Source organism: Epargyreus clarus, unplaced genomic scaffold (assembly GCF_041222505.1).
Source record: "Epargyreus clarus isolate Ecla_fem2 unplaced genomic scaffold, WU_Ecla_fem_2.2 ptg000032l, whole genome shotgun sequence".
Lineage (NCBI taxonomy): Eukaryota > Metazoa > Arthropoda > Insecta > Lepidoptera > Hesperiidae > Epargyreus > Epargyreus clarus.
In genome coordinates, this window is record NW_027332237.1 from 9,567,013 (window position 1) to 9,586,390 (window position 19,378).

Sequence of the window (19,378 nt, forward strand, 5' to 3'; positions counted from 1 at the left end):
AAAACCCCCCCGGTGGCCGTCCTCGGCGCTGCGTAGAGGACTCCGGGATCTCCAACGGAACGCAACCGGAGTTCACTTGGCGCGTTGCCCCGTCGGGCTCCGCCCAGGTGAGCTTGAAACTCACCACACCATCTGGTGTTCACGACGGTATGCGACCACACATACCGCCGTCCATCCCGGGGTTGCTGGCCGGGCGGTTCGAGCTCCCACTCTTGCCGTCCGCAACCCCGGAAGCCCCCTTTTAGTCGCCTCTTACGACAGGCAGGGGATACCGTAGCCCTATTCTGGTCCCGGAACTACAGGGACACATATAAGTATATAATTATGTTTTATGGCTACATTATTACGTAAGAGATAAATGAAACTATAATTTATTTGCTCTTCTCAGTTGTTTTTCTTGTAAATCAGTGTTTCTCAAAGTGGACGTAATGCCTCCATCTGAGAGATGAAACCCTAGAGGGATTATTGAAGTGCCCACCAAAAATTTTGAAGCGTTTAAGTGGTTAAGGATCTGTGGCTGATTTGTTGTCAGTACTAGGTCTAGAAATAGGGGTATCCTTTTCAGTAACCATTTTCAGAGTTACATAAAAAACATCTTTTTTTCGATCCAAAGACTTCTTTTTTTGTTGACGAGGGGGAACCTTCAAAAGGTACCTGACGCCATGGGAGTAACGCCGGGTTATGTGGGATTTTTACCGCACTTAAACCCCCCCGGTGGCCGTCCTCAGCGTTTGGCGGAGAACTCCGAGATCTCCAACGGAACACAACCGGAGTCCTCCTAATCGATGCCCTTCTATCGGGCTCTGCCCTGGGGGGAGCAATTTACGCTCCTCTCACATCCTCTGGTGATTACAGCGATATACGACCACACAAACCGCCGTCTTTCCCGGGGTCGCTTGCTGGACAGTTCGAGCTCCCACTCTTGACGTCCGCAACCCCGGAAGCTCCTTTAAGTCGCCTCTTACGACAGGCAGGGGATACCGTAGCCCTATTCTGGTCCCGCTACTACAGCTATACCAAAGACGTAAATATGGAGTGCTAGAAAATAACTATTTCGAAAAGGATACGGCATACGTAAGTTTGAGAACCTCTGATGTACAGTATGATAATTATAACCGGATTTCATAAACGAATGATTAAAAAAACAAATTGTATGGCCAATCAGTATCTATTATGTTAGGAGGTTATAATGATAGAGACTTTATCTATATCTTAGATGAGTAAAATACATAGATTTATCACTCCTAACAAGAAACTGTAACCAGATTCTCGTCTCCGTTCTAAGATGTTCCTAAAATATTTAAAATACTTATTTCTGTATAACGTAAATAACGTAGTATTAGTTATTTTCTAAATTTTCTCTAAAAATGATTTTTATTTGTCAAGAATTCAAAAGATCACTGATAAAATCATATTTTTGTGGCTTCATTCAATTTCAAGGCGGTGAAGTTTTTTTATTTTACTTATCAGCGATCTATACAAAGATCTTGTTAAATTAACATGAGTAGGTGATTAAAAAATAGCCGTTTCATTTGAGTTTTTTTTGGTTGATTCTCATTTTGTAACACATAGTACTTTATTATATGATGTGTATTAATTAGAATAATAGGTGTTACTAGCTGACCCAGCAAACGTTGTGTTGCCATATAAATATAAAAATGTTAAGGGTAAACAATCCTTATCACTTAGGGGTATGAAAAATAGATAGTAGCTGATTCTCAGACCTACTCAATATGCATATAAAATTTGGTGACAATCGGTAAAGCCGTTTCGGAGGAGTACGGTTACTAACATTGTGACACGAGAATTTTATTATAAGATTATAGTGAAGACATATAACAGCAATATTCTGGTTTAAAGGGTGTGGTAAGGAAGACATACTTATCCGAGGCATTCCAGCTTAGTCCTTAGTAGTAGCGGCGCATCTGTGGGAGACCTCATTTAGGAATCTAATGTTATGTGGATTTCGGAACAGATTAACATTCATACAGGAATCGTCAAGATTAAAATTACATAATTTAAGAGATGTCGTCAAATTAAACATTATTTGTAATCCTAAGTTCAAATATATAGTGAATACCAATAATTTAAACAATGATTTTTTATTATTTCATGTCATAAAATAAATATATTATCATTTTATTATGTAACGGGTACTCACGATATGCGTTTTTTATTGCCGATATTTCGAGCCAGTTGCATGGATCGTGGTCACGGCGAAACTGCGGTGGAGGGGAGAAACCGTTGACAAGTACTAGTGGTAGATTAATCTATCTACCCTACGTCTAGTTCGTTTTTCTTTTCCAGGTTTCATATCACGAAACACAACACTAACAATATCCTTACGCACCGTACTTTGCACTACTTGTGACTTGCATAAACTAACCACTGGATTCCACGTTTGGGCTAACTTAAAACCATCTTCTCTATTGAAGTTCCTAGGATGTTTCTTGATCTCTATTGCTTCTCTTACTAAACGAGGAAAGTAATGACGCTTAGTGGAGATCACCTGAAGTTTTCTGTAATTCAATCCAGTGGTTACAACCTCAACTGAGGATGTGTTCGGCTACCGCAGATTTCTTAAGGTCATTATTTTTGACTGCGCTAATATGTTCCTTAATGCGTTGTGATATAGCTCGTTGTCTGCCCAATATACGAGCTACCACAACTACAGTAAACCTTATAGACCCCTGGGCACTGGTATGGAATAGAGTCCTTGGGGGTACGAAGATAGGCCGCGAGCTTTTTAAACGGCCATAAAAACGCATATCGTGAGTACCCGTTACATAATAAAATGTCTCAATTCCGCGATAATTTTAGTCTAAAATCAAATATATTATCATCCAGGAATTCATTGATATTATAATAACACCAATCAACGAGGAAGCTATGAGCTCTACATATGAGCTTATATCATAGTTCTAATCATCTTCGCCGTAGTCGAATAATAAATATTATCGAAGCTAATAATTATAATAACATTACGAATAACTTATTATTACCGTTTATATAATCCTTCTATTATCAATTTACAACAAAATAATATTATGAAGATAAACAGGTTTAGCAGATGACCTTAGATGTAATCTCTGAGCTGAAAGTCAAGGTCGTTAGCTCATCAATAGATGCATCGAAAGGCTCTGTTCTGCATCGTGTTTATTTATTTATTTTAGTTTATTTATTCTTTATTGACCAAGAATTTGAAGGTGGTACAACCACGGTACAAATATCTATAGATCCTTATACTGTGGTACAACCTTTTGTGGTTCGACTCCGGCGGCTCCAACATTACACTTATTTCTGCCTCATAACATGTAAAAAAACGCTTTCTACACTCACAGCCTCACACTACGATTCCCTGTATCGTGGGCGCTATGGACACACACAGAGACAAATACACAAATACTCAGACCCAGAAACAGAAATTCATCATTTGGAAATCTGTTTGGCCAGGGATCGAACCTGGGATCCTCCATCATACATACATATTTTGTAAAAAAATCAAGTGTCTAGCGATTACGGTTCTGGAGACAGAGCCCTTTGACGGATATACCCATTTTTACGCTTTCGGTACGGATCCCTAAAAATTATATGACATTAAAAATTACACACGGGTCACAAAATATCTAAAACAAGCTTCATCAACATTGAACTTGTGATCATCAATAAATATATTAAAAATATTTTTATTATCCCAAATACATATTATATTTATTTTTCAATAAATAACTACAAACAATCTGGCCGCACATAAATAATTTTTGTAAATATTGGCTTGCGTAAAAACTTTGCCGACCTCTGACTTGACCAGCCAGTTGTATTTACCTCACACGGTTTGTAGTGATCAGACGCGTTCTTGTATTCAATACATCAGATACGCAGGTTATTCTCATTAATTAAAGTTATGTTTGATGGCAAAAGTGTAAAATGACGAAGTTAATAGGTTTCTTTTGTTTATCCTTCTTAAGCGCAACGTTTGGCCAAAAAGTAAAACAATGGTCGTTTTCCGGCATTCCGACATTTCAGATCCGGAATCCATATCCATGTAATGATTCTAGAGATATATTTTTTGGGTACGATAATACTTTGCCACCAGGGGAAGACAATCAGTATAGTGTTCGGATAGCAATTGAATTGCCATATGCGTCGTTAATACACATGCAGTTTGATTCAGAGGCAACAGTAGTTTTGGTGAGTCTTTTATTTTATTTACAAACTAGATATGAAATAACGCTGGTGAAACCGCGGGGCACAGCTAATTCTAAAAGATAAGTAGCCTAAGTTACTCCTTATTACATAAGCTACCTGCCAATAACAGTCCCGTCATAATCAATTCAGCCATTTCAGAGATTAGCCAGAACAAACAGACAGACAGACAGACAAAATTGTAAAAAATGTTATTTTGGTGTGTATATTCATATGCATGTAGTAAAAAAAACGTTTATTTCAATATTAAAAACAGACACTCCAATTTTATTTATATGTATAGATGTATAGATGAACAAGCTAGTCACCACCAACAACTCATTACTGTTGGCCCACCCACTGTTGGGCACAGGTCTCAGAGTGAGAAGGATTAGATCATAGTCCACCGCGCTGGCCAAGTGCGTATTGGTAGACTTCACATACAACTTCACCTTTTTTTTATTTCTCAAGTCTTCTACGCGGTGTTTTCCTTCATTGTTAAAGTAAGTGATAATCAATTTATAATACTCACATAACTTTTAAAAACCCTTTGAACCTCGGACCCTCGAGGGTTATCAATCAATAGATTACATCACGTTATAAACTTTTTTATAAGCTTATGGCAGTTTATAACGTTAATTGGTAATTATCGCCGCTGACTGCAAAAGTTGAAGACAAATTAAACTTTTGTGTCTTTTTTATAACATATGAGTAGGAGATAAGTATGCAGTCCATCTGATGGTAAGTGGCTACCTGACATCTGTAATTAACCCCAGATATGATTAGATATTCCAACCTGAAGTCGGCCACAGATGTACCGCTACTCCTGAGGTCTAAGCTAGAACGCCTCGGAAAAGTATGTCTCCCTTACCCCCTTCAAACCAGAACACAGCAGCGTTTAACACTGCTGCTACGAGGCACAAATAAGTGTGGCGGTGGTGGCGCCGGAGTCGAACCACAAAGGGTTCTACCACCTTCAAAGTGAGAATAGAATTAAAAGGAAAAGTACAATTTATATTTATAATAGGAATATAGGTAAGATGCAGTCCGATGATAACTTGTTTCTGTTACCAAGTTAATATTGAACAGGTATTACCTGAAGTCGATAACGTCGACCAATATAAAATAAAAAATAAAATAATGAAGATGCATCAAAAGTTATTGCCCCGCTATCTTAGGGCATCCGATATGACGGATTTAGAAAATCATCATTAATTAATTATGCATTGTCAGGTAATCGGCTGGGATTCATCATACACCCTTCACTGTCCCCCTGCTGGGCACGGGTCTCCGTGTGAGAAGAATTAGGCCATAGTCCACCGCGCTGGTCAAGTGCGTATTGGTGGATTTCATATACCTTTGAGATATTATTTTTATAAATCTCTCTGGTATGCAGGTTTCCTCACGATATTTTCCTTCACCGTTTAAGCAAGTGACAATTAATTACTTATACGCACATAACTTTGAAAAATCAGAGGTGTGCCTAGGATTTGAACCTCGGACCCTTCGATCGAGAGGCCGTGTTTTTTAACTCCTAGGCCATCACTGCTCTGGTCGGCTGGGATTGAGTGATCTCAAAAAAAGTTGCAATTTGCAGATTTTTTTTTTAATCTTGCAACATGCTGAAACCGGTAACTCTCCGGCTCGAAACCATTAGTATAGTTCTTACGTTTGCTCGAAAACGTTCAACGTTACGAATTTGCTCATACAGCGCTCCCGTGGACAGCATCCGAACTAAAACTTTGCATTATGGGTTTGAAAAAATGTAATACTCAACTGTGACGACATTTAATTTTAGAAATATAAATAGAATGCAATTATTTTTACAGTTTTTATTTAATTTTGATAGCGTTATAGTTCCGTTTTTTAAACTTGTGCTGCGGAATTTTAGTTCCGATACGGTCCACGGGGGCGCTGTATGCGCGAATTCGTAAACGTTGAACGTTTTCGAGCAAACGTTAAAACTCGTACTAAGGGTATTGTTCTAAAGTCAGTATCTAGCGTTAGTATCGAATGGTTCTGTGTAAAACGATATTCTAAGGAAGCAAACTTTAAAAACGCAATTCTGAGATTTTCGATCTTTACTCATTATCAATAACTTTACAGTCGCATAACTTATAGACGAAGCGTAAATCTAATTATAATGTAAATCCATTTTTGGCTATTACTTCAATATTAAGTATTAGATATCATAAATTAATTATTAATCAGTAAATAAATATAGGTAAATGAATTAACTTCCCACACACTTACATGGTCTTCAACCACTATAGAATTAACTTACCCTTAATTTTTTTAAGTTATATGTGATTTATTTTTATTCACATATCAAAAAATTAAGAACTTGTTTAAAGTTCCTTTTTCCTGCTTTATAATATTTGTTACGAAAAGAAAAGCCTATTTAAAATATATATGTGTGATAATACTTTTTTTTTTTTTTTTTTTTTGTTTACGAGGGGGAAACCTTCAAAAGGTACCCGGTGCCGTGGGAGCGACACAGGGTTATGTGGGATTTTTACCGCACTAAAACCCCCCCGGTGGCCTTCCTCTACGTTGCCAAGAGGACTCCGGGATCTCCTACGGAACGCAACCGGAGTCCTCTGAACGCGTCGCCCCTTCGGGCTCCACCCAGGTAAGCTCCAGGACTCGCCACACCGTCTGGTGTTTACGACGGTATGCGACCACACACACCGCCGTCCTTCCCGGAGTTGCTTACCGGGCGGTTCGACCTCCCAATCTTGCCACCCGCAACCCCGGAAGCCCCCTTTTAGTCGCCTCTTACGACAGGCAGGGGATACCGTAGCCCTATTCTAGTCCCGGGACTACAGGGACAATGTGTGATAATACCTATTTAGTATTAGTATGATTTAGTTGTCGCTTTTATTTTTATTTTTTTATAGCAACTCAGACTAAGTGTTTGATTTGGTTAAAGTAGCAACATTGTGGAAGAAGTCAGTCAGTCAGAGAGCTTAAAACGATGTACGTGGTACCTCTCATTTCTACGATCCCACATATATATCACCTCATATCCATGATATGAAGCAGTGAAAAACTAGTGGTTAAGAAACTTGGCCTCTTGATCGAGGGGTCCAAGGTTCAAATCCTAGGCACGCATCTCTGACTTTTCAAACTTATGTGCATATTATAAATTAATTATCCCTTGCTTAAACGGTGAAGGAAAACATCGTGAGGAAAAAGAAGTATTAAAAAAAGTGGTTTCAAATGTGTGTGATGTCTACCAATACGCACTTGTCCAGCGCGGTGGACTATGGCCTAATTCTTTTCATACTGAGAGGAGACCCGCGCCCAGCAGTGGGACAGTAATGGGTTGATGATGGTCATCATCATCATCTCATTAAAAACACTTTCGATATTGTCCTGGTTCACCCTGCTAAACCCTGTTTATTGATTTTCAGTCAAATCAAACGGCGTCCAGTACTAGAATATCGAGTAACGAAAATGGTTTCCACATGAAGCTCTTACGTAATGTACGCGACATAAGTTTTGATGTTAAAGGTCCGCAAGGGACCACAATTGTGCCGTACTTCAAGTCCTTAGTAATCAACTCCCAGGAGTACTGTGAAGAGCCTAATGTGGTATGTGAAGGTTTTGACATTTACTTTCTTTGTCATGGAAGTGGTAACCAAGCATCGGGCTACATACGTCCACATACGGCCACCTGTGGACATCTGTAATTAATCCCAGATAAGATAGTCCTACCCGAGGTTAGTCACAGTTGCACCGCTACCCCTGAGGACTAAGCTGGAATTCCTCGGAAAAGTATGTCTCTCTTACCACGCCTTTCAAATCAAAACACTGAACACTGCTGTTCTTAAACAGAAATAGGTGTGACGATGGTTCCGCCAGAGTCGAACATAAAGTACTACCACCTTTAAGCGTAAAAACAAAAGAGTATATGATTTAAATTTGCAGGGTTTCCTCGACGGTATAGTTCAGGGATATAAAAATACAGCTACATATCGCCAGTCAGCACCTCAAGGATGCGGACGACGGAAGGTTGAGCATACGGAGCTGATAGTTCGCGGAGAAGCCACGAAGCCCGGGGACTGGCCCTGGCATGTTGCGATCTACAAGAGGAACAATGCTAACATTAAATATATATGTGGGGGTACCCTTATTTCCAAAACAGCTGTATTGACAGGTGAGAACTTCGTGATGAGAAGAGGCAGACTCGAATTGAGTTAACTAGTTTTTTGGGTTCAGTACTTAAAGGGAAAAAAACGAAACCCTATTACTAATTCGGAAGGTGGTGGTGGTGGTGGAACCCTTTGCGGTTCGACTCCGGCGGCACCTTTGCCACACCTATTTCTGTCTCATAACAACAGTGTTAAACGCTGCTGTGTTTTGGTTCGAAGAGTGTGGTAAGGGAGACATACTTTGCTGAGGTGTTCGAGCTTAGTCTTCAGGAGTAGCGTCGCGTCTGTAGCTGACCTCAGGTACGAATATCTAATCCTATCTGGGGTTGATTGAAGATGTCCATGGGAGGCAGTAGCCACTTACCATCAGGTGGATTGGACGCGTCTGTTACTCCTATATTGTAAAATAAAGAACACGCGTTACGAAATGCTTCAAACAGGACGAAAGCAGCGCTACATTGCTCTTAAAAAAACAGATTTGGCAATGATGGCAAAGGTGAAGATAAAATTCTAGCTTTATTATATTACATCATTTCATTGATGTTATGCAATATTTGTTACAGCTGCCCATTGTGTTACGATCAGAGGGAATCCCGTCGCACCAGAGTTATTAAGCGTGATTCTTGGCAAATATAATCTAATTGGTGGAGATTTAGAGACTCAAGAAAGAGAGGTAGGAAATGAAGATATATCTTCTATACATTTTAATTTTAGAAGAAAACACACTTATTTTCAGTCAATGTGGAGTTGTTATAAGAACCTAAATCTTAAAGAGGACCTTCGAAGTGCAATTTCGTAATGAATACCAGAGTCTTTATTTCAGGTGCACTCAGTAATAGCCCACGAGAACTTCGATCCGAAGCATTACTTGGAGAATGATATAGCGCTGTTGAAGCTAAAGAGTGAAGCCACTTACAATGACTATGTGCAACCAGCTTGCATTTGGTATAATCAGGCGCAAGAACGATTGCCCTCTGGTGATGTTTTAGGATCTGTAAGTGCTTTTACCCTAATGTACAGAAAAATAGATAACTTCTCTTCCTTGGGAAGTCGGTTAAAAATTTCAGGCGTATGTATGTATTTGTATGTATGTCTAATTTTTTAGCCAGCTCTGTGGCACAGATAGATTAACGGATTTTAACATGTCCGGTGACGTAGGATTCCTCCAAATGATGGGAGTGATAAGGGCTATATTTTTAATTAACCGGATTTTTTTTTTTTATCTAGATTTGATTTTGAGAAGGATCAGGCCATAGTCACCGCCCTGGCTAAGTGAAGTTACATACCTTTGATACGTTTTTTTTAAGATTTCTCAGACATGCAGGTTTCCTCACGATGTTTTCTTTTACCATTTAAGAAAATGATAATTAACTGTAATTAATACGCACATAACTTTGAAAAATCAGAGGTAAGTGCCTGGGGTTTTAACCTCGGGCCCCTCGATCAAGATGCCGAGTTTCTTAACCACTATCACTGCTATAACGCATGTATATTGTTATATTATTTATGTTTATTTATAAACCATTTCAGGTCGTTGGTTGGGGTTTTGACCAAACAGATTCTCTCTCGTCACAGTTACGACAAACCTTCATGCCGAAGATCCGTGATGTAACGTGTATAAGGATGAATCCATTATTCTACGGAAATGCACTTAATGATAAGAAATTTTGCGCTGGATATGCTAATGGCAAGTATATTAATTAGTAATGCTTAAAGAGCATACGATATATCAGGGTAGTTCTGGGATATGACTAGAATATCTCCTGCCTGTTGGAAGGCGACTAAAAGGACTTCCAGGGTTGCGAGTGGCGAAAATGGGAGCTCGAACCGTCCGGCCAGCGAATTCGGAAGGACGGCGGTAAGTTTCGTCGCAGCTTGTGTGGAGTTTCGTCATGCTCACTTGGGCGGAGCCCAACGGGGCAATGTTCTAGGAGGACTCCGGTTCCGTTTCTTTGGATATTCCAGAGTCTTCTACGCAGTGCGTGTCTGGGATTTAAATCTCGAACCCTCGAATGAGAAGCAGAGTTTCAACCATTAGTATATTACTCTTTCTTTTAATCCAGCATAACCCTCTGTCGCCTCCCGTGGCAAAGGGAATACATGATGGATTTCCCAAGAAAAAAAGTTTAATTCTGTCTTTAATTTCGAATTCAAACAGAGGGTTCTACCACCTACTCGTACACGCGTAAAAACAAAAAAGTGCATGATTTAAATTTGCAGGGCTTCCTCGACGGTCTTTAATTTAACCATCTAGTGGTTTAAGTAATATAATATATGAATATTTGGTAATTACAGGTACATCAGCTTGCAATGGTGACAGCGGTGGAGGGTTTGTGGTCTTCGTACCAGATGAAGCAAGAGATACGTCGCCTAAAGCTCAAGGATCCTGGTACGTCAGAGGAATCGTATCGTTGACGGTTTCACGCAAGGATGTGGCGCTTTGTGATCCTGAGTATTACGTAGTGTTCACGGATGTGGAAAAATACACCACTTGGATCAATCAACACGAAAAACCAAATTAATGGCCTTGAAATAAACTGAATGTCGTGACAGATTTGTGTTTTTTTTATAATATACGCAATATAGCAAATGAATGATGCAATTTATCAGATGGTACTCTGTACGGACATGTGTAATCAACCCCAGATAACTAGAACAACTACAAGAACCTGAGGTCAACCATGGATACATTAGCATGAAGCCGGAGTCGAACCACAAAGGGATTTATTATTCGGTTCGGGAGACACCACTGCCATTCCTATTTCTACCTAATAATAGTAGCGTCAAGCGCTGCTATGATCATTTTTTTTTATAATATAGGAGTAGCAGACGAGAATGCAGTCCTGATGGTAAGTGGCTACTGCCGTCCATGGACATCTGTAATCAACCCCAGATAGGATTTAAATATTCCTACCTGAGGTCGGCCATGGATGCGCAGCTACACCTGAGGACTAAGCAGGAACGCCTCGGAAAAGTATGCCTAACCACAGCTTTCAAACCAGAACACAGCAACGCTTAACACTGCTGTTATGAGGCAGAAATAGGTGTGGTGTTGGTGCCGACGGAATCAAACCACAACGGGTTCTACCACCTTCGAAGGGTTCGTTCATTGTCATTGGAATATTATCATTTGCCATCTGCGTATATATTTATCAACCTTTACTCAACCTTTTACTATTGAGCACGGGTCTCCTTTTTAATTGAGTGGGATTTGCAAACGTTTCATACACATAACTGTTGATAAATGAAATTGCAGGCACGTCAGCTTGCAACGGCGATAGAGGCGGAGGATTTATGGTTTTCATACCAGATATAGCTGGAGATACGTGCGCAAATGTTCAGGGAGCCTGGTACGTCAGAGGAATTGTATCGTTTGCTCTGTCACGCAAGGACATGGCACTGTGTGACCCGGAACAGTACGTGTTGTTCACAGATATTGATAAATATACCGATTGGGTCAACCAACATAAGGAAGTACAGGTCATCGAATAAAATAAGTTTTGTATAATATTGCGTTTTGATTTATTTCATCATGTATCTTTGCTAATAATCTTAAAAAAATGTGTAAAAACACTAGTCATGAGGTTAAGACTCACTTTGGGTAGTCGGTTAAGGTTTTGGTAACCAAAACAAAGTAGATAGTGTACACTGTTTTTCTAAATTTTCATAGAAGAACACAAAGACGCAGTATACCTGATGGAAAGTGTTAACCAACTCCAAATAAACTTGGAGTTTTAACTGAAGCCTATAACAGACGCGGTGCCACTCCTGAGTATAGCTAGTAATACAAGTGGAGGTAGTATCTTCAATCTTGAACCATAGTGATCATGCTACTTTTCAAATATATTGCTGAGAAATATTTTACATCAACAAGCCGACATTCGCAAGTGGCAAAAAATTGCTTACTAGCGTTCACCCGTCCGAATAGTATCTGCTCCGTACGGTGTACGTGAGCGTGGTCAACTGATCTCAGAAACTCTGATGAGAAAGAAGACGATTTTAGGCGATAATACATCGCGTTGGCCAAGTCGAATTGGTAACACAAATATTTTTTTTAAGTCCTCTCAGGTGTGTAGATTTCCTGAAGATGTGATCCTTCGCCGTTACAGCAATTCATCATAAAGTTCTAATAGGCACATAAATATGAAATAAAATAAAAAAAAAATACTTTTTAAAACCAAGCTTTTATTACTTATTAATAAAAATAACTAAAAAGTTAAAAATAATTTAAGCCCGATATATTGAATATGTGCGTTTTTATATCACATTTTTATAAATAAAAGCGAGTTTTACCATCTGGCACCAAAGTTCTCGTTAAGACGATTAATACGAGCTCCAACTCGATGGGTTTGCGTTGTTTCATTACCGAGTTCCTACTAATCTCAAAGGTATGTGAATTATGAAGTCTACCAATACGCACTTGGCCAGCGCGGTATAGACTACAGCCTAATCCTTCTCACTCTGAGAGGAGACCTGTGCCCAGCTGTGGGCTAATTGTGGGTTGATGATGATGATGATGATGATGTAATTGTTGTATATTTAGAGAGAGCGGGAAAATGGATCTAATATTGGCGAAATGTAGTTAATATTCACCACTTTATATTTAAAAAATGCAAATACCTACTAATGAAGCTACTTCCTACTATGATAAAAATAATAAAACTAAAAATAAATACCTGGTACGGAACCCTCCGTGTGAGTGTTCGACTCGCACTTGGCCAATTATTATATAATTATTTTTAACCAGTCTGGTTGTTTGCTTTTGTATTAATTTCAATTTTCCTTAAGAATTTACATTATGCAGAATTTAAATATCATATCATTTCCCAGATAAAAAGAAGACTTTTGACCTTACAAAGATAATAATTTATTTAAATACTAACATTTTTAAATATATCACATTAACAATCTATGACAAAGTTATATCTGTATGTTGGTCTGTCATATACGGCGGACTTCACGCGAAGAATCTCCATTTTATCACATCAAATTTGAATACTTAGGGGAATTAAAAAAGTATTTGGAAAAGTCTTAACATTGTATGACGAAATGGTAATTCCAAAAATCTTAGAATTTCAATTTATGTCTGTCTGCAAGTCTTAGAAACATGTTTGTGGTTTAAAGCAAATAATTCTCAGTTTACGACATAAATAGTACTAGTGCTTCACTTTCTTAGAATTAATCCATTTTTTCTATTATATTGAACCAGCAAACGAGCATGCAGGCCACTTGATGGTGAGTGGTGACTGCTATGGACATCTGTAATCTACCCCGAATAAGATTAGATACTTACCTGAAGTCGGCCACATACCCCTTACTACTCTGAGGACTAAGTTCGAATGCCTTACATAAGTACCTATCCTTAGGTACTCCTTTGTACTATTATAAGCTATTTTTAAGGCAGAAATAAAAGTGGTGCTGGTACCAAGTCGAACCAAAGTTTCTACCTTCAAATTCTTTAACTGAAGAAAACATTACTGTTATATTATTATGTTAAAACAAGGATAATAACTTTCTTAAATAATAAGAAATGAATTATAGCTAAAAATATATACGAATTATTCCTAATTTACAATATATACAATCAAGTGTACGAAAAAGAGAAAATATAAGTAAAATAAACCATATAAACTTGCCTTTTGAGGCATGGTTCCCAAAACGCTGGCGGCGTTTCTTTGTTGAACTGCAAGGCTTAGCCTTTGAGCAACTTAGCTGCCAGATTTTTGATCATCGGAAGCAGTAACAAGCGTGGTCGACATATCTGACATGATTTTTTTCGTGTGAGATGACCATAGACCCATTGTCTCTCTTCCAAACGCCGCAAACAAACATTACTTACATAATTGTTTTTTTAATATTACGCAAACGAAATTGAAGCATATTGTTAGTGAATTGATAACACCGGGTATATATAGTTGCAAGTGCAACGATGTAAAGTATAGAGGCGATGTATAAATTTAGATCTGCAGACAGTATTACAACAGGGGCCTTGTGATATTCTTATTCAGTAGTTGTATTTCTTTTACTTAAAACCCTGTTCCGGTGTACATTTAAAATAATTTGGTATTGTAGTTTTAAGAGAAAATGATAAAGTTTATAGTTTTCGCCTTCCTTTGCTTCTCGAAGGTAGCTGTCGCCAAAAAAAACCGGACGTGGGTAATTACCGGTTTAGGAGATGTACAAAATATTCATCCCTATCCATGCAATGGTTCTGAAGAGATTACTTACTATCATGACCGTGAGTTGCTACCAGCTGAAGTGAATCAGTACAAGGTGTACGTAAATGAAGATATGCCAAAGTATACGGTAATAGAAATGGCGTTTAATTCAGATGCAACGGTAATTTTGGTAAGTATTTTTTAAGGAAACCAATAATTTAGTCTGGAATAATATAGGCCATAAATTATTAAAATTCTAGTTAAAATACATTTTACTAAAATAAATTTATAAATAATAATAAATTATACATATAAAATAAAGAATATGTGTATAATTTATATATGTATAATACTAGCTGATCCAGCAAACGTTGTGTTGCCATATAAATAAAAAAAATGTTAAGGGTGAACAACTCTTATCACTTAGGGGTATGAAAAATAGATAGTAGCCGATTCTCAGACTTACTGAATATGCGAATAAAATTTGGTGAACTAACATTGTGACACGTGAAGTTTATATATAAGATAGTATTTAGTTCATTGAAATGTTGGGTTGCAATTGTCAGAAGGTGGAATTTTTTTTTTACTGACAATGGGGAGCTAGTATAAACCTAAAAGGAAAAAATAAAAGGATTTTTAAGTGTTTTCAGGCAAACCATTCAGGCAATTATTAAAACAATTGCCGTCTGGAATTGAATTATCTTCTATTCTGTTGTTTTACTTTTTGTTTAAGAACCAAAATTAAGAAAATTAATAACGAAAGTAGAGGCTAACATTCATACATACTTTGTGTTTGTTTAATTTGCAGTCAAACGAAACACAGACCATTACCAGTTTATATCCCACAAGTACAGGTTTCTACATGATGCTCTTACGTGATGCAGACCATGTCGCTTTTACAGTTAAAGGTCCAGAACGGACCGGTATTGTGCCATATTTTAAATCATTAAAAATCAACACTCAGGAGTACTGCGACCAGCCTATTGTGGTATGTGAAATTGTTGACAATATTTATATATATCTGACGTTTGTACAACCTTTCGTTGTTCGTCTCTGGAGGCACCGATATTGCCTAGTAACAGCAGCCTTATCAGACAGAAATAGGTGTGACGGTAAGGTGAATCGATGTAAACAGTAATATCATTATAACACTAGCCTTGCTTTTCTGATGATATTTTATTGCATTTCTCTGGATTTTTTTATTTTTTTATAAATAAAAAAATAAAAGGTAAAAAAAAATTCGCCCCCCTATACTCACCCAATTTCAGTTGTTTGCATTATACCTCTGTGTTTGTGTCACATAAGTGCACAAGAATACCAAATTGCAACTCATTTGGTGCAGTAGTTTCGGAGTAAAGTGGTTGGGACAGATGGACGGACAGACTCAAGAGTGATCCTGTAAGGGTTTTTTATTTTTCGTATGGAACCCTAAAACAGATAAAAGCTATTTAAATTTTTAGGGTTTCCTCGATGGAGTCTATAATGGACCTGGTAATATTGCTACAGTAATATTGCTACACCAAAAGGATGCGGACGACGGCAGGTTGAGCATACAGAGCTGATAGTGAGTGGAGAGACCAGCAAGTCAGGAGACTGGCCCTGGCATGTTGCGATCTACTGGCAGGACAAAGCTAAAATTGAATACAAATGTGGAGGTACTCTTATTTCCAAAACAAATGTGTTGACAGGTGAGATTAATTTTACGGAATAGAAGCGTACTAGAATTAATTGTAATTTTAAGATTTTTATGAAATAGTGAATGTAGCAAGCAAACCATCAGTTAAGTAGCTATTGGCTCCTCGTGGGACGCTTCTTCGGAACACTGATGATCGTAAACAATTTAGACGAAGCCAACAATAGCGTCAAACCGTTTGACAAGGTGTGGCGATGATACCTCCTGAATCCCAAAAATGTTCTGCAACCTTAAAAAATACTGACGTAGGCGAAAATCATAGTTGTAAAATGACTGTCGTATTTTTGACATATGATCGACTTGAATGACATAAAGGCTAAATGTTAAGTCAAGATAAGGGCTATAAATATATTGATAATCGATAGAATTCAACTTAGTAGTTTTAGTGTGATGCGATATCAAACTCAGAGACGGATGAAAATACTAAAAATGATGTAAATTGCTAATGTTTTTGCAATTATATTTGATGTACAGATATGCAAATCTTATATACTTACTATATGTATAGATAATATTGAAGTCACTTGAATGAATACATATGCGATTTTTACTTCCCAAATCCGCCAGATGGGGACAACCCGACACGGCTATGGCGGGGTTTCTATTCAATTATTTAATTAAATTATTAAATGAAGGTGGAAGTATATATCGACTAATATAACTCATTGAAACTTACACGTGTATATAACACATAATATATCCTAACAAATTTCTTTTGATTTGCTACGAAACTGACACTACATTGGTTAGGCGACAAGCGCTTGCAATCCTACACAAACCAAGTCAAACGCTCTATCCACACATTTGAATTTGTAACTTTTTGTTGAGGTTTGGCAAGCACGCAGACTCCTCATAAGACTTTGATTACTACAGGTACAGTCCGTAATAGTACACGAGAACTTCCTTGTGAAGCGTAACTTTGACAATGATATAGCGCTGTTGAAGCTGAAGAGTGAAGCCACTTACAATGACTATGTGCAACCAGCTTGCATTACGTACAGACAGACGAATTACCACTCGACCAAAGTTTTCGGAACTGTGAGTTAATTTCAATTTTTTTTCACAAACTTTCATGAACTTGCTTTGTCGTATACATAATATGTACATTGTACAGACAGTGATAAGGTAGAAGTTGAAACTCAACCTCTTAATCGGAGTGTCCAAAGTTCAAACCCCAAGTAAGGGCCTCTGATTTTTGGAACTTATGTGTATTAGTTGCGTATTAGAAAATTTGCATAAACGGCAAGGGAAAACGTTGTGAGGAAACCTATTCGCTTGAGAGCTCAAAAAAAGTTCTCAAAGGTGTGTAAAGTCAATTTGCATTTGGTCAGTGTGGTGGACTATGGCCGAAACCCTGAGATTCCTACCTATAAGCATTGGGAGAGTAATGGGTTGACGACGACGATGTACGTAAGAGTGAAAACTTGCAATTTGAAGACCCATCTCTCTAAATATTCCAGGTAGTTGGTTGGGGCTTTGATCAAAACAGTTCTCTGTCACATCATTTACAACAGACTCATACGCCAAAAGTTTCTGATGCCGTGTGTCTAATGAAAAATCCAATATTCTATGGGAATATGCTAAAAAATAATATGAAATTCTGCGCAGGATACGCCAATGGTAAGTTACGACCTATGAGGTATCCTTATATAACAAAATACCGTCTTTTCTTACTTAGTATCCGTGAAAGTGGTAGCACCGGCGGTAGTTCGAGAGTTAAGTGCTTACGTCTTTTGATTTCAAGGATTTGGTATGGCAGAATATCCGAGTTGTCATAACTAAATCGTCAGGGGCGGCTTAGTTTCTGGCTGACTCTATATCTTGTTATAATATAGGAGTAGCAGACGAGCACATAATACATCTGATGTTACGCAATATATCGCGTTTAAAAGTGTAAATAAACTAGAAGAGTTTGTCATCTAATCATTTCTAAACTAAATGTACAGACACTTCTTTATTTATATGTATAGATTAAGTGATAGAATAATTACAGGCACATCGGTTTGCAACGGCGACAGTGGTGGTGGATTTATGGTCTTCGTACCAGACAGTGATGGAGATACTTCGCCTCGAGCTCAAGGATCTTGGTACGTCAGAGGCATTGTTTCAGTAGCAGCTAGGCTCCCAAATATGGCCGTATGTGATCCTTATTATTACGTGGTGTTCACGGATGTTGAAAAGTATATCGAATGGATTGAACAACACGCAGAATTAGATGTTGAATACATTATTGTTCTTGATAAAATGAGTTTATTTTTTAAAATAAATGGAAGTCCCTATAAAAGAAATCGCTATACATTTACATTCTGTGATAGCAAATACAAAAAATAAAAATAGATAGAGTACAAAACCCACTATGTGCAAGTTCGGCTTGCACGTGGTAAATTTTTCAAGTCGGATACAAACAGGTTTAGTACGTCATGTTCTGAACACAACAAACGTTGCAGTTTAAGTGAAATTATTATTTAAATTTTTTTGGAAAATGATAAATGTACGGATATAAAATTTATTGATCATTGAGTACTCCAATGTTATATTTTTTTTTTACCTTCTGGAAGAGGGGCTTGTGTAAAGCTAAATCATATTTTTTTAAGAACACTGATGATGATTCGAATCATCAATTTGAACCCTAGATTTTCAAGATGACCACTGAGGGACAAGAATTGTGACCCATCAAATTAGGATTTAGGTTTACCCTTAGTTCGTAAGCATAAAACGGTCATAAAATATTTCAGGTGCAAACGAATGATTGAGCTGAAATTTTGCATATATTATTGTTTTTTATGACAATGCATTATTAGTAGTTACGAGTATGTTGATCTAAATCCTATATGGTGGATCAATTATTTCTATGCACTACCTTAGATATGGATACCAAATGAAAGATTTTTCTGGAAACAATACGAAAAATATAATGACTATTAAAAGATACAATATAGAAGTAGCGAATATAGAAACAGCATACCGTTCACCTAATAATATGTGTTCGTACCTGTCCATAGACATCTGTAATAAACCCGACATAGATGAAGTCGGCCACAGAAATGTTGCTACACCTGATATCTAAGATAGAATGTCACGTATAAATATGCCTAAATTTTCATACCTTGCAAACCAAAACATAACAGCGCTTATAACTGCTGTAATGAGACAGATATAGGTTTAGGGTAACAGAGTTTTATTAT

The 19,378-nt window shown here is 37.7% G+C and overlaps 2 protein-coding genes across 2 annotated transcripts; both read left to right on the forward strand.

Moving 5' to 3' along the window:
• Positions 1 to 3,817: 3,817 nt before the first annotated feature.
• LOC140755088 (elastase-1-like) lies at positions 3,818 to 10,894 on the forward strand. The gene is made up of 7 exons (XM_073090285.1): positions 3,818 to 4,191; positions 7,602 to 7,781; positions 8,119 to 8,347; positions 8,906 to 9,015; positions 9,166 to 9,336; positions 9,873 to 10,029; positions 10,638 to 10,894. The coding sequence occupies exons 1-7, from the start codon at positions 3,928 to 3,930 to the stop codon at positions 10,862 to 10,864; spliced, it is 1,338 nt and encodes a 445-aa protein (XP_072946386.1). The 5' UTR covers positions 3,818 to 3,927; the 3' UTR covers positions 10,865 to 10,894.
• Positions 10,895 to 14,069: 3,175 nt separating this feature from the next.
• Positions 14,070 to 18,946, forward strand: LOC140754951 (chymotrypsin-C-like). Its single transcript, XM_073090111.1, has 8 exons — positions 14,070 to 14,690; positions 15,309 to 15,604; positions 16,007 to 16,188; positions 16,602 to 16,627; positions 17,067 to 17,231; positions 17,654 to 17,813; positions 18,187 to 18,425; positions 18,929 to 18,946. The coding sequence occupies exons 1-8, from the start codon at positions 14,427 to 14,429 to the stop codon at positions 18,944 to 18,946; spliced, it is 1,350 nt and encodes a 449-aa protein (XP_072946212.1). The 5' UTR covers positions 14,070 to 14,426.
• Positions 18,947 to 19,378: the final 432 nt, after the last annotated feature.

Bases quoted from the DNA above. Each gene is read 5' to 3' on its own strand.
- LOC140755088 (XM_073090285.1), top strand. From the start codon at position 3,928: ATGACGAAGTTAATAGGTTTCTTTTGTTTATCCTTCTTAAGCGCAACG. The intron at 8,348-8,905 runs GTGAGAACTTCG...TATTTGTTACAG, and splicing joins CAAAACAGCTGTATTGACAG to CTGCCCATTGTGTTACGATC. The intron at 9,337-9,872 runs GTAAGTGCTTTT...AAACCATTTCAG, and splicing joins CTGGTGATGTTTTAGGATCT to GTCGTTGGTTGGGGTTTTGA.
- LOC140754951 (XM_073090111.1), top strand. From the start codon at position 14,427: ATGATAAAGTTTATAGTTTTCGCCTTCCTTTGCTTCTCGAAGGTAGCT. The intron at 15,605-16,006 runs GTGTGACGGTAA...ATATTGCTACAG, and splicing joins GCCTTATCAGACAGAAATAG to TAATATTGCTACACCAAAAG. The intron at 17,232-17,653 runs GTGAGTTAATTT...TAAATATTCCAG, and splicing joins CGACCAAAGTTTTCGGAACT to GTAGTTGGTTGGGGCTTTGA.